Source organism: Choloepus didactylus, chromosome 9, assembly GCF_015220235.1.
Source record: "Choloepus didactylus isolate mChoDid1 chromosome 9, mChoDid1.pri, whole genome shotgun sequence".
In the NCBI taxonomy this organism is placed as follows: Eukaryota; Metazoa; Chordata; class Mammalia; order Pilosa; family Megalonychidae; genus Choloepus; species Choloepus didactylus.
In genome coordinates this window covers 77635215-77650864 of record NC_051315.1, presented here as the reverse complement: position 1 = coordinate 77650864, position 15650 = coordinate 77635215, and the positions used below count along the sequence as shown (strand labels likewise).

Sequence of the window (15650 nt, the reverse complement as noted above, 5' to 3'; positions counted from 1 at the left end):
CCTTGCACTTTTATTACAGTCTATCTGTGTAAGCAAAAGAGACATAAAACCTTGATCTTTTGCCATATCTTAACACTGAGAAAATTTTGGCATTGGAAAAGTATAATAATATAAAATCTGTGAGCCAGGTTGTTGCTAAATCCTTCTGTTCTTCACAACATTTCTAATATCTGTCCCCCTCTCTGCATCTCTAGAGATACAATCCCTATTTATGTATGAGTCATTTCTCATCTTAAGAAATATTATAATGCCTCTCTTTTGCTCTCTTTGCCTCTTAGTTTTTCCCACTCTCATAACTTGAACCCACAGCTGCCAAATTCATTTTGCATAGTTCCAACTATGTCATGTACTTCTTAAATTCATATGCTCATGCTTAGTTTCCTTGTGGCTTTCCATATTAAGTCAAATAGCTTGCCTTTTGCTTAAAATCTCTATTTTTTTTAACTCTCACCTTTTATTTATTTTATTTTTTAGCTCAGATCTTCCTATTTGGAGTCCTCATTAGTCAGGTAACTGTGGCTTGACTAGTGCTCAGAGCTTCTTTAGTCTCATTCCTAGTTCAATCAGACAAAACTGCACAGTTAACATAGCCTGGGGACTCTAATATCAGAAAGGGCCTCCCTCATCACATAAGTGTATTTAACAACATCTGAAAGTAGAGGTTTCTATAAAGTCAACAAAAATATTTTTTTAAAACAATTAAATCCGCATAATGAAAATCAGTAAGAAGATTTATTCCATGCTCTATAAAATGAATTTAATTTTTCAAATTGTTTTAGGTTAAGGAGTAGAAGTTGGTTTATTATCAGGTGCTATATACAAAGGGCATATAAAAGGGCATAAAAGGGCATATGTAAAAGGCATATGCTATATTCAGAACACTTGGCCTGTAGTTTTGATATATGCATGCATAAAACAATGAAAAGCATATTCATATCTTTAATGACATCAAGCTATCGTCCCCTCCATGGCAGTTTTCCTTTTTACCCTTCCCCATTAAATTTTTTCTCATTAACAGTTTATTAAAAGTGAACACTTTAATGTTCTGTTGAACAGGTGCAATATTGTATTAGAGGAAGCAGATTTTAAAACATAACATCCTCATCAAGAATAATATAAACAAACAGAAATCTAAAAGGCCTGCAGGTCTTTAATTAGGTTTATTTTTAACTTTCAGTGAATAAGTTCCCTCAGTTCAGGAAATTGGCTTTCCATGTTTTTTCTGATTATTTTACTTGCAAAAAATAAATAGGGTGATGACCTTAATCAGAGTAGATATGTCAAGGACAAACACTCAAATATTTAAAAGGCCACTGTGGCTTTTAGAATTGAACTACATTTACAGCAAAGAATTTCCTCTGTTCTGCTTCTTCCCAACATTTATGTAGAATCTTTTGTACTGAGCTACCTTCAACTTCCTTTCAACCAACACCTATATAGTTCATATAGTCAATTAGTGCAGCATTTAGTAACAAAGTGAGGAGCTATTAATTAAGCATAAAAAAACAGTATAAAATCCAATTTCCATGAGAATTATCTAGATAATTATCCAAAACTCATCTTTGTTTTAAATAGTTGAATATTTATTTAAAATATGCACTCCAAAGACATTCCATTTGTCATTTTCTTATATTCATGAATATATTACAGATGAATATATTATTTTTCAATTACATTAATTTAAATATTTTATTTGAAGCACTTAGAAATACATTACTAAACGAAGAGGGAAACAAAGTATAATTTGTTGCAAGATAAATGCATTTTTTTGTCTTATAAATGTTTTCATTTTCAAGGAATTTTACATGAATATAAATTATTTCTTTTAGCTATAGTTATCATATATAATGAAGTAAGCTTGAAAGTTCTCAAATCACTGAATTGCATAATAATATAACTTCTGAAACAATTTATTACATTTGTATTCATATATGTTTGAATCAAGTAGAAACGAGCTCACTGGAAATTCTAATATCTCATTTTAAGTTCTAAGGAACTTCATTGACTATATTTGTTCCTTCCTCTTTTTCTACGTATTAAAACATGAAATGAGACAGTAAAACTTCTGTTCATTTAAAATGACAGAGTATGGGAAACTAACAGGAATAGCTACAGACATCTCAAGAATACCTAATTGCGACAAAATGTTTGTAATTTGGAGAATAGAAAGTTGAGGAATTCTACATCATTAGTAGAAAGTTAGGTAATTGTCCCATGAATGTGTTTATAGTACATGAATTACTGGAAAATTGCTCTTAGAGGTTAAGTTTCCCTTTGGGGAAGCAGTCCAAGGATCAAAGAGTAGCAGAGAACTTGTGAAAGATGATTCCAACAATGTACACTTTAGGCAGACAGTTCACTGGAATATGGCTTACACATTCTTTTTTTTAATTCAATTTTATTGAGATATATTCACATACCATACAATCATCCAAAGGGCTTACTTCCCCTCGCTGGTCAGCTCACTCGTTAGACACGGCATTGTCCAGTTGGAGATGCTTCTGAAGATTCTCATTTGCTCTCCATTGACTGAATATGAAGAAAATCACCTTACTGTCCTATGTTCACTTAAAACCAAAGTTGCTATATATGACCTATCCAGTCCCGAGCTCTAGTCCCAGTGACTTAGGAAAAAGAAATGGGAGAGTGTGTGATGTGAAATTAGGAAGAGTCATTAAACTTCAAATTCATCAGGGTAGAAGGAGATCCAAATACTATAAAGTAGAATGGTGACATTTCTATAGTTTTTCACAATATTTGTAATTATATGTTCAATACCTTTGTTCCCTCTAGATAGTAAGGTCCATGAGGACAACCACCCTGCTCTTTTTTTCATAATGTAACATAATACCTGACACAATCTAATCACTAAATAAAGGGCTGCTGCTGATGATGATTACATTCCTTGTCTCTCTAATTTTTTTCTTTTTATGTATTTCCCATTCTTTTATCTTCTCACTAATTATCTTCTCATTCTATTAATAAAGATAGACATAAAACTAGATGTTGCACATGCAGTCTCATAAGAGGGGGTATGAATTAACTATTTAACAACAACAAATACATATGCATTATTAAAGCTTTGAAGATAAAACATGGAAGGTAAAATATAAGAAAACAAAAAAAATAGTAATTCCTGCAATGCATTTCCTAATATAAAGATGTTTTGTGCAATATAATTTTAAAATTAAATAATAAAATTAAGAAATGTTATACTTAATTTATTAACATCAATTTTTCATGGTTATTACACTATTAAATATTATATTTTTATTTCAATTGAGGGTTATTTTGTTCTTTCTGATTCTTTTTTGATTAACAGGTTCAAGCAATTTTGAGAAGAAACTGGAATCAATACAAAATTCAATTTGGAAACAGCTTTTCCCCTTCAGATGCTCTCCGTAGTGCATCCTACACAGTGTCAACAATCAGTGATGTTCAAGGTTACAGTCATGACTGCCCTAGTGAACACTTAAATGGAAAAAGCATCCACGATATTGAAAATGTTGTTTTAAATCCAGAAAATTTATATGTTTGATAACAGAGGGATCACTGCTTAACTGTTTTATTTTACCACTCCTGAATTTCTTGAAAGCCACAAAGAAAATCCTCACATGAATTCAGTAGGGTGCTGGTAAATGTTTAACAAGGAGCTCAGTGGGTGGAGAGTGGGGGGACGGCAGATTCCTAGCATTTGCCAGTTTCTGTGGAGTAATTACTCCTGTGATAGCTGATTTCAAGCTACCAACTTGCTGTTACTGAACGTGGAATTGGGAAGAGATGAGCACAATCAACTCTTGCGAACTGGTACGAGCCCGGTCCAGCACACCACTACCTGAATTCACAAATAAATGAGACAACAAAAGTTTGTATACATGTTGGGCATGATTCTACTGTTGTTGCCTAAAGAGACCTAGCTAAGGAGTATTGACATAGAGGGAAAATAAGGTTGGGTTTTTTGTTGTTTTTTTTTGAATTTGTATTTTTTACCCCATATTCATTGATGCAGTTGATAGTTTTATTCAGAATGAGTTCTAACTATTTTTGTAATTAACCTCTCAGATGAAAAGGGTTAATTATTCCTACTGGTCTGTGTTCTTCTCCCCCCCAAAAAAAGCAACTGAGAAGAATTGCTATGGGCTACTTATTTGCTGACACCTGACAGTTATACCTTGTGTTATATCTGTTTTTGAGACTTGGTAAGCAGGATGCAATGAGATGCAATCATACTTCGGTATCATTAGGGTCACATCTTAGTTGATGCTATGAAACACCTTGTTGTTTCTTTACTGTTTGTCTTACTACACAACATGGGAAAAAAGTGGTTTCCTTGGATCAGAAAATAGAAAATTTGTCCCTACCATTTCTACCATGTAGACAAATTAGCAGCCATTTTATATGAAGAAAATTAATGAAGGAATTCTTATTTTCTTTGGAGCTTGTAAAAATTAGTTGCGAAAATGAGCTTGTAAATATTGTTATTCTGTTTCATAGCCTCATATCAATTGCATACAACCTAATTTTTTTAAAACAAATACATAATGCAACAATGTATGCATGGTAATGTCTGATACCGTGTCTGGGCTGATTTTATAAGAAAATAGAGTCTGGAATTCTATATTTGGTAAATATTTTAAAGACAACCAGATGCCAGGATCAAATGTTTGAGAACTAAGAGAACAGAAACATCTATATAGGATATAAAATATTTATTTAAAAAAACTTCAAGTCCATTATTTTATTGAATGTATTAGCTTTGGTGATTCATACTTTAATAATAGATGTGCTTGACATATTTCTTCTATTTTGACGATGAACTTGCATTCTAATCCAGGAAAGGTAAGCAACTCCTGCTGTAATAAATGCCAATCTGCTACTTTTATGGATTTTACCCCATTAAAAATATTACTTTACTTACTTTTAATATATGATAAAATATGGTTTTGGAAATGTTTATTTTTAAAAACCTGGAGAAACAGTATATATTGTTTTCACATGTTTGGATTTTCTGAAAAAATGGAATATTTTAATAGAGTTAATTTATATGCTAATACAAATCAGTGAAAGACGAATATTTTGTAGAGGAAAAACTATTGTCAGAACAATTATGGAATAATTAAATTAAGATGAAAGAAAGCCTTGCTATGAATTAGAGTGACATTTAAATGGGATTCAGTTTCTCTAAGGTTAATTTTCCCTGAAATTTTTAAAGAATCAAATTGTCTTTAATTAATAAAAGTCAATTTTGAGAGAAGTCATATGCATATGTATTTTTCAAGGGTGCCAATATGTTTGAAATGGATTAAACTAATGACTTAGTTATCATAGGTTATTTCTTAAGCCTTCCATAGATTGTGAGTTCAGAAGTTATTTGAAGTCATCCAGGAAAATTGTCCAAATTAGTCAGAATTAACATATTTTTAAATGATATAGTCAAATTATAAAATTTATTTATGTAAAGTGAAACTATGAACTACTACTACTAACGTGAAACTATTATGAAGTTAGTTTCAAATTCATAGATTTCCTAGTAGTTATAAAAAGGAACACAGGCTGTTCTGGATTTTCTATTTTCTAAATTATACAAAAATTCCTATACATAAATTCACTTTAATTATTCAAAAATTAATTGAATTATTATTCAAAAATGCAGATTCAATTCTTTAGCTAACAGTGTTCACATATCTCAGCATTCTTCCAGAAAAACTGTCAAACTACAACCATATATGCAGTACAAAATGTTGAATTATCAGAGACCATTCTATTAATATAGTGATAATGCAGTCTTCAAGTATTTTTTATAGTGCATTTTGTAAAGTTTAAATAGATTTCCTTTATGGTCAGAGTTCATCTGTTGTGCAGTCTTCAGGTGTAGGCTGTCCTCGATTACTCTGTGTTAGTACTGTACTCATTGTTTAAAAGTAATATTTTTAAATGTTAGACTTCTTTAAAGCTGAATTGCTAATTAAGATCTTCTTTGTATTTTACTCATGAAGAAAAGCTAGAATTTGGTACTTTTTGAAAGCATACTTCTTTGGTATCTATCTAAAAACTAATTTGGGAATTTCTAACTTTTAAAATATAGATCTTCTATTTTTATGCAATTACTTGTGAAAACCACATTCTAATTTTCTAAAAAACTGTCAGTTTTTTTTAAAAAATATTTCTATAGTTGTTTTCCAGTACTTTTATTCATAAAATAGCCATAATGGAATTTTGTTTGTTCAAATGTAATCCAATGTACATAGAATTAATGAGAGCTGCAGCACTTGTATTTATTGCTTATTCAAAATTTTAAAATGTGAACTTATTTTAATTATCTTTTGGTTTTAATCTGCTAATCAAAACCACTATTTCTTTAATCTGTAAAACATACTCCATATGCCTGATCAATTAAAATTCATGTTACGCCTACTTAAACTTTATCTCTCTTTTTTGACTATATGAAAATTTTGAAGTTAAAATTGATTTAATTAATATTTATTAGAGTGCTGAATAATCTAACTTATAAACACAATGTTTTTAAAATCAGTGAATATATCAATATTGCCCACTTTAGAGTCTTCAATAAAACAGAAAATCAATTCAATAAACCAATTAAGAAAAAAGCTACAAATTTGTTTTCCAAGCTAGAAAACTCCAAAGAAACCACAGTGAATGCAAACTCCTTCTTTAGACAAAAGAAATGGAATTATGAACAGAAATATGAAAATGTACAAGAATTCCTCTCCTTTTTCCATTATGGATTGCATTGTGTAGTTTTGTATTGAATGGCAGAAAGAAAAAGAAGGAAAAGAAGTATTGAAGATGATTTTTTAAAGAGGGCCAAATTATGGCTCTCATGAAAATATAAAAGGAATACATGTCAAAGATGTTAACTCATTAAAGAAGGAACCAGTAAGCTGTTATACTGGGTTCAAGAGAGAAATCAAAGTATCACACATATATGATAATATAAGAAATCCTGAAATGAATTCACAAATAGATACTCTATCCTTACGGCAATAATCTGTTGCATTCCACTGAACATAACTAATTTGCATTTCTATTCATCAAGAATCAAGTACATTATCATCAGTTTTCTGCAGCTCACATAGCTTTAAAACAGCTCAAAACAAGAAGCACTAGAAAGGACAGTCTAATATCTCTAACATATATATATTTACATATAATAATTTATATATGAGAGGACACTGATACATACACATATATTAAGATATATATGTGCGTATATAATACCCTAATATATATAGGGTATATGAATAATGAAATAAATATTTCATATATATTTCATTTCAAAGGCTTCTGTAATTTTTCCTTATAGTCTCCCCTCTTTATGATCATAATAATCTCAAAGAACAAATACTGCTGATTAAAAATATGGTTGGTGTCATCGGGTTTTGCCTTATAATTTACATAGATGCATCAAGAGCATTAATTTATGATACAAACCTCCTGCAGTTTGTTTTGCAAGTCTAGAACCATATAGTATTGAACAAATCACTAAGGCTACAAACTTAACTTCTGACTGGATTTTGTAACAAGGAAAACTGGATTGGACTTTCACAGACTTTTATTATTTGCTATCTTGAGGCTAGGCACAAGCCAGACAAAGTCTCTCTATTGGATTTCACCTACTGCACCTATAAATTTAGATGAATTCCTTTTTTCTCAAGGTCCCCCAAATTTGATGTGATTCCTGACATACCGGAAAATGAACTTCTTTACCTATGAGGTAGGACCTGTAATTCAGGCACCAGGTCAATTTCCTGGAGTGGCTTTGTAGGCATTGGCTCCATAAGAACAGCCAGACTTTGTTCCCCACAATGACAATCATTTGATGACCATCATTATCAAATATAACTCTCAGTAAGTCCCTACATGCATAATCAATTTGTCTAATTATATTTTGGTAGGAAGGAGAATACATTCTTACTGAACCTAGGCAAACATCTATATTACCATGAAAAGTAAGGAGACAAGTTTTCTTTTTTTCTCAATACTGGAGGATTATTAAGAATCTAGCACTATTTTTTAGTGTTTTATAACAGTTTAAAAACAATATTTATAAAATTGCTGTGGGTTGGATATACTAAAATGAAAGAGAGTAGGTTTACTTAATTTCTAGCAAAGAGAATATTTTAAAAAATCAACAGTATTCCACAAAAATCAGTAAAATAAAATTTCCCTCATCAGTTCTTTCAGTCCTATAAAAGTAATTCTTGTTCTGCTGGATCTCAGACTAGCAATTTCATGAAGCTTTCTCTTGTGCAAGGAGAAAAGTTTTCTTAAAATCCTGGCTCCTCCACTGGTACAGCATGAACATTTCAATATGTGTACCCAAGCACCTATTATTTGAAATGCCAATAGTTTGAAGTATCTAGTACATTTCTTTTCCAGGAGTTTGTGAGCTTTTCCTTCTGTATTGAAGATACAAACTTTGGCCTATAATTTAAGTAGAGTCTTTAGGCAAGCACCAGATAGAACAAAAAAAACATACAAAATATGGCTGTGGTTACTTTATTAGTGATAATTTTCAGAAGTTGAAGTTGTGATAAGGGTTTTTAATAAGAAAAATGCAACTGACAAGAAAATTTGGTTGTTTATGTGGCAAGCAAAACCAAGACAATAAAGTCATTCAAAAAATTAGATGAAATGCAATACATGTAAAATACATATAAAGGCATACAAAAATCCTGAGACATATTTTTATAACAATAATATTAAGCAAACAGTAAGTATAGCACAGAACCTGTGTTCTTACAAAACTTCATGGGTAAGTTTAATGAGCATCCTCAATAGAGAACTACAGATCTAGAAGATGCCAGATTCAAATTAAAGAAATACGGCAATGGCCAATCGATATTTTAAATAATGACTGAAATTATGGCTGATAACACTTTACTGTTGTTGTCTAATTTCATCAGACAAAGCCTCAACAGGACACTGATAACTATAGGAAAACTTGGCAGATTTTTTGATCAGTGTTTCTTCCAAGGTTAAAACATATTACGAAAAGAGAAGGCATTGGCAAAATTCCAGGGACTTTCCAATAAGCATACAATTTCTGAAATTTCCATACTCATATTTTACCTATAGAAATTAAGCCGAGGGAAGACTGGGTGTCTCTTCTGATATGACAACTGTTCCCATGCAACTCTTACCATAGTAACACATCGAACAAACCATCATATTTAAAAAACAAAAGAAAAAATCTTTGAGCTATTCAGGGCCTCCTGGGTAACCTCAATGGTAGTTTTAGGTGTAAAATATGTCCTGAAATTTTGTTTTATTTTTTCTATATTTAGAATTTGATTTTTAGAAAGGCAAACATCAAGAAAAGGTACCTGAGGAAAAGTACTTGGTTACCTATTTAATGAGTGACAATACACCTTTAAAAATAAAACTATATGGCAACCCATTTGCAAAGAACTTTATTTCTTTCATAAGTGGAGAAACAGTCCTCAGTTTTTTGTTTTTGTTGTGGGCATTTTGTGTTTTATTGTTTTGTTTTGTTTTTTTGGTGAAAGACGTAAGTGAAGTCAACATAAAGCACAGAAAATTAGTTTGGTAAGACATGAAATCTTTGCTATTAAGCAGGTTACACAGAACGTAAAGAATATATTATATCAAACATATTAATCAGTAAACTGAGGAACCTAGCCTAGGTCCAATTAAGATTGAACAAACTCTTAATAATTTTTAACATATTCATGGCATCTTTTCAGACTAGGTGTTATAAGCCAAGAGAAAGAAAACTCACTTTACAAATTTTGTCCTTCAGTATGTTCCTTTATATTCTAAATAAACTAACATTTTCTAATAGTTCTCAGGCAGACTGTGTGGTAAAAAATATATATATTATTGCTATGTTATTTATGTTAACATGCCATGCGTTCTTCATTGCTATCTTCCAATGAATCAAAAATAATTTTTTTTTTAAATTCTCACCTTTAATTTTGAATGTAGTAAGTACCAATAAAAATAACCCAAATAAAGAAAAGCTTTTTGTCGTCTTCAGTAAATCCCAAAAATGTAAATGGGTCCAGAGATCAAACAAATCAACCAACCAAAAATCTGAGAACCAATTCTTTAGAACAAAACTGTTTTTTCTTTAAAAAACAAAAGCACATGAGGAGAAAGAAGATTGTGGCATAGAGAGGAGTGGAAGTTAGTTAGTCCCCCTGGAACAGCTAATAAACAACCAGGAAAAACTAGTAAACAATCTGGAAAAACTGCTGGGGGCAAATGTGACTGTCCATACATCATACACCAACCTGGACTGGGAAGAATGCCTGAGATCACAGCATAAAATCTGTAAGTAAAGACTGCGGACCCGCACTGATAGCCCCTCCCCTACGGCAGTCCGAACTGCAAAACCTCACTGTGATAGAGAGCAGCACACTCTGAACAAGCGAATATACCTCAGTCTATTTCCAACTGGGGTTTTGATTAACAAATATGGAGTGCTTAATACAAGCTACAAATCCCCAACAAGCAGACAGAGGTTTGTTTGTTTTTGTTTTTTGTTTTGTTTTGTTTTTAAATTAAATTCAGTTTTATTGAAATATATTCACATACCATACAATCATCCATGGTGTACAATCATGTTCACAGTACAATCATATAGTTGTGCATTCATCACCACAACGTATTTCTGAACATTTTCCTTACACCAGGAAGAATTAGAATCAGAATTTTAAAAAAAAGTAAAAAAGAACACCCAAATCATCCCCCCCATCCTACCCTATTTTTCATTCAGTTTTTGTCCCCATTTTTCTACCCATCCATCCATACACTAGATAAAGGGAGTGTGATCCACAAGGTTTTTACAATCACACTGTCACCCCTTGTAATCTACGCTGTATACAATCGTCTTCAGGAGTCCAGACTACTATGTTGGAGTTTGACAGTTTCAGGTGTTTACTTCTAGCTATTCCAATACATTAAAACCTAAGAGGTGCTATCTATATAGTGCATAAGAATGTCCACCAGAGTGACCTCTCAACTCCATTTGAAATCTCTCAGCCACTGAAACTATTTCATCTCATTTTGCATCCTCCTTTTGGTCAAGAAGATATTCTCAATCCTACGATGATGGGTCCAGATTCATCCCCAGGAGTCATATCCTGCATTGCCAGGGAGATTTACACCCTTGGGAGTTGGGTCCCATGTAGTAGGGAGGGCAGTGAGCTCATCTGCTGAGGTGCTTCAGCTAGAGAGAGAGAGAGAGAGAGAGGGCTACATCTGAGCAACAAAGAAGCACCCAGGGGGAGACTCTTAGGCACAATCATATGCAAGTTTAGTCTCTCCTTTGCAGTAATGAGCTTCATAAGGGCAAATCCCATGACAGAGGGCTCATCACATCAAACCACCAGTCCTAATGTTTGTGACAACATCAACATCAGTCCAGATGAAAGTCCAACATCAGTCCACACTTTCCCCCAGCTACTGAAGAGGGGTGGGGGCTGTAAATATATTTTTATTCTCTGCCCAAATTACTTTGGGATGTGTCACTATTTCACTCTAACCTATACTAACCTACCATATCTCACTTCTTGTTCAAAATTCCATGTAATTTGGTGTTTGAACAAACAGTAGAGTTATACTGTTTAGAAAATATAGATCCTGCACCAAATAGATATCTTCCCTTGGTCTCACATGGAAGTTGAAGTTTTAAAACACAGTCAGTTTCAATCTTTACCCTTTGGCCTGGTTTGCCCTAGTCTTAACCAGATCTGCTACATTCATATCACTAACTGAAGTCTGGGCTCTTTTTCAGCTTTTTTTTTTTTTCTTTTTTAACAGTTGTTGTATGCACTGATACCGACATTCATATCTGCCAAGCACTAGCTCTGAGTTTCAGGTACCACAGAGATACCCATTGTTCCAGAGACCAATCAGGTTATACACTAAGGGATCAGCATCTCAAAGTTTGGAGATAGTCATTACATTTCAGGAATAGAGTTGACTGCTATAAGAGCTTACAATCTGGGGACCATTACAATAATCATTTCCCTGTTAGACTGTGTACTAACATTCAATTCTGAGTTTACACATTGTAGTTAGTCCATACTGATGAGGCATTACACTGTTTGCCTTTATTTCTGGTGTACTTCACTCAAATGCTGTGTACAGAATCCATTCACCTCATTGCATGCCAAACAGAGGCTTTTAGTGACGACTGACCTTAAAGAGCCGGTGGACTTCTCTGTGTTAGGAGGGGTAGCCCAGAGGACCAGGTGTTATCTCTGGCCAGTGGCGAAGCTGGGGGGACTGTGGGCAGGCCCTGAATGGGGGCTTTCTGTCCCTTTCTGTCTCTCTCAACCTGGGTGGCTCAGTGGAAAAAGCCACAGCCATTTTCAGTTCCCAGCTCTCTGACCCAGGCAAGGGTGGAGATAGCAGATTCAGAGAGACAAAGAGCCTATTTAAATGCAAATGAAAACTCCCTAGGGGATGTCTTCCCTAAGAGGAAGGAGGTGGTTCCCAGACCCTAGAGCCTGGGGTAAAACAGCCAAAACAGAAACTAAGGACTAAGGGGGCCACACCTCCTTACACTAGTCAGGAGCTACAGGCTGACAGGTGCCACCTGCTGGGAAGCTTAGGAAAAGCACAGCAGCTTGAGGCCTCACAGGGTGTGTCAATCTTCTAAGACACACCCTCAGGGAGACCAGATACTGAATATTACCCCCTTCTGAGATCTGAGCCCATTCTGGTCTGGGAATACCTGATTGGGGTAACCAAGGAAACCAGATGCCTATACAACAGAAAACTACAACCTGCACTGAGAAAAATGAAGTTATGGCCCAGTCAAAGGAACAAACTTACACTTCAAATGAGATACAGGAATTGAAACAACTTAAATCAATTCAAAAAGTTTAGTGAAGATATGGCAAAAGAGATGAAGTGTATAATGAAAACACTGGGCAAACACAAGGCAGAAATTTAAAGTTCAAAAAAACAACTAGCAGAATCTATGGAAACGAAAGGAACAATACAAGAGATGAAAGACACAATGGAGACATACAACAGCAGATCTCAAGAGGCAGAAGAAAACACTCAGGAACTGGAGAACAAGATACCTGAAATCCTACATGCAAAAGAACAGATAGGAAAAAGAATGGAAAAATATGAGCAACATCTCAGGGAACTGAATGATAACATGAAATGCATGAATATACATGTCATGGGTATCCCAGAAGGAGAAGGAAGGGAAAAGGGGCAGAAGCAACAATAGAGGAAACATTCAATAAAAATTTCCCACCTGTTATGAAAGACATAAAATTACAGATTCAAGAAGCTCAGCGTACCACAAACAGAATAGATCTGAATAGGCCTAGGCCAAGACACTTAATAATCAGATTATCAAATGTCAAAGACAAAGATAGAATCCTGAAAGCAGCAAGAGAAAAGTGATCCATCACATACAAAGGATGCTTGATGAGACTGTGTGTGGATTTCTCAGGAGAAACCACGGAGGCAAGACAGAAGTGGTGTGATGTATGTAAGATACTGAAAAAGAGAAACTGCCAACCAAGAATCCTATATCCAGCAAAACTGTCTGTCAAATATCAGTAAGAGTTTAAAATATTTTCTGAAGACAACGACAGACTTTGTGAACAAGATACTTGCTCTTCAGGAAATACTAAAGGGAGCACTATAGACAGGTAGGAAAAGACAGGAGTGAGAGGTTTGGAACACAATTTTGGGTGAAGGTAACAGCAATGTAAGTACAGTGAAGAAAGATGACTGTGAATATGGTTCAAAGAGGAAGGTTAGGAGCATGTGGGACACCTGAAGGAAAGAGGAAAGATAAAGACTAGTACTGTATAACTCAGTGAAACCTATAGTGCTCAACAATTGTGATAAAATGTACAAATATGTTTTTACATGAGGGAGAATAAAGGAATGTCAACCTTGCAAGGTGTTAAAAATAGGGTGGTATTGGGGGAAGAATACAATCAATGCAAACTAGAGACTATAATTAACAGAAGTGTTGCATTATGCTTCCTTTAATGTAACAAAGGCAATATACCAAATATAAGAGAGGTACATAAGGGAGAGGTATGAGACTCTTGGCATTGGTGATGCTGTCTGACTCTTCTACTTTAGTTTAATGCTATCCTTCCTTTTATTGCTTCCTAGCTATCATGTTTTGTTTTGTTTTGTTTTTCTCTTTTTTCTTTTTCTTTTGTTTCTCTACCTTCTTTGACTCTTCTTCCTTCTTTGTGGAAGAAATGGAGATGTCCTTATATAGACAGTGGTGATGGTGGTGAATACATAAATATGTGACTATATAGGAAACCATCAATTGTTTACTCAGGATATAATGTATAGGGTGTGAACAAAACTGTCTAAAAAATGGATTGATGAAGAAATTTTGAGGACACTACACTAAGTGAAATAAGTTGACACATAAGGACAAATATTGCAGGGTCTCACTGATATGAACTAATTATAATATGTAAACTCACAGACATGAAATATGTTACCAGGATATAGAACAAATAGGAAGCAGTTGCTTATTATAAGCAGAATGTTCAACTAGGTTGAACTTCAGTGTTTGAAAATGGACAGAGGTGATGGTAGCACTTTGTGAGAATAACTAACGGTGCTGAATGGTGTGTGAATGTGGTGGAAAGAGGAAGCCCAGAGTCATGTAAGTCACCAGAAGAAAAGTTAGAGGATAAAAGATGGGAATGTATAAAACAGTGAATCCTGTGGTGGGCAATGTCCATGATTAACTGTACAAATATTAGAAATCTCTGTCATGAGCTAGAATGAATGTATGGCACTGTAACTAGAAGTTAATAATAGGGGAGCATATGGGGAGAAAAGTTTACCTACTGCAAACTATTAGTAGTATTTTAACATTCTTCAATCAACAGTAACAACTGTATTATACAAATACTATGAGTTAATAATGGAGGTGGGGTGGTTAGAGTTATAAAAGGATTTAAGTTTCCTTTTTTTTTGTCTTTATTGCTTTCCTGGAGTAATGAAAATGTTCTAACAATTCAAAAAAAATTGTGATGGATGTACAGCTGTATGATGGTACTGTGCACAACTGACTGCACACTTTGGCTCTTTGGATAATTGCATGGAATGTGAAAAATCTCAATTTGAAAGAAAGGCACACACACAACTGTATTTCTGTCATTATTGTTCCTAAGTGCAGTCTCAACCATCTTCTTCATTATAACTTTTAACCAATGTAACTAAGTTCAGTTTCAGAAAAAACTGGAGGATGGGTAATTGAGAACAGTCTCCTAAACATTTTAGGAGATAAACAAAGCTCATGAACACAAATGAAACAACTTTCTACAGCCATACACATCCCTTTTGCATTTATGAAATAGCAAATATGAACTTGACCCAAACATGTAATGTTTCTGTGGCCCATAAAAACGAGAAGGAAAGAATATGTAGTTAAAATTATGTTTAGTAAGGACTTTTTTCAATATTTTCTTACTTTAGAAATGACCTTTATATCCAATGATTGTCCCTTAATTAACTCAATTTAATGTCAGTCCAAGATTGTAACTTACTTAAATATCTTGGAAAATGTCTTTGCGCTGACATACTACAAAACACTACTACTGCTGAAATAAAATTATTATCTTCTTTTTGTAGGTAAGGAGACTATGGCT

The 15650-nt window shown here is 33.7% G+C and overlaps 1 protein-coding gene and 1 pseudogene across 2 annotated transcripts in view; both read left to right on the top strand.

The window, feature by feature from the left end:
- CALCRL (calcitonin receptor like receptor) overlaps positions 1-6420 on the top strand; it is a 105621-nt gene extending 99201 nt beyond the window's left edge. For both annotated transcript variants that reach the window (XM_037849404.1, XM_037849403.1), the window contains one exon: positions 3323-6420. In XM_037849404.1, the coding sequence (XP_037705332.1) occupies positions 3323-3538 (216 nt within the window). In that variant the 3' untranslated portion in view covers positions 3539-6420. The remainder of the gene's footprint in view (positions 1-3322) is intronic.
- The window catches only part of LOC119543776, a 107984-nt pseudogene continuing 97146 nt past the window's right edge, over positions 4813-15650 (top strand).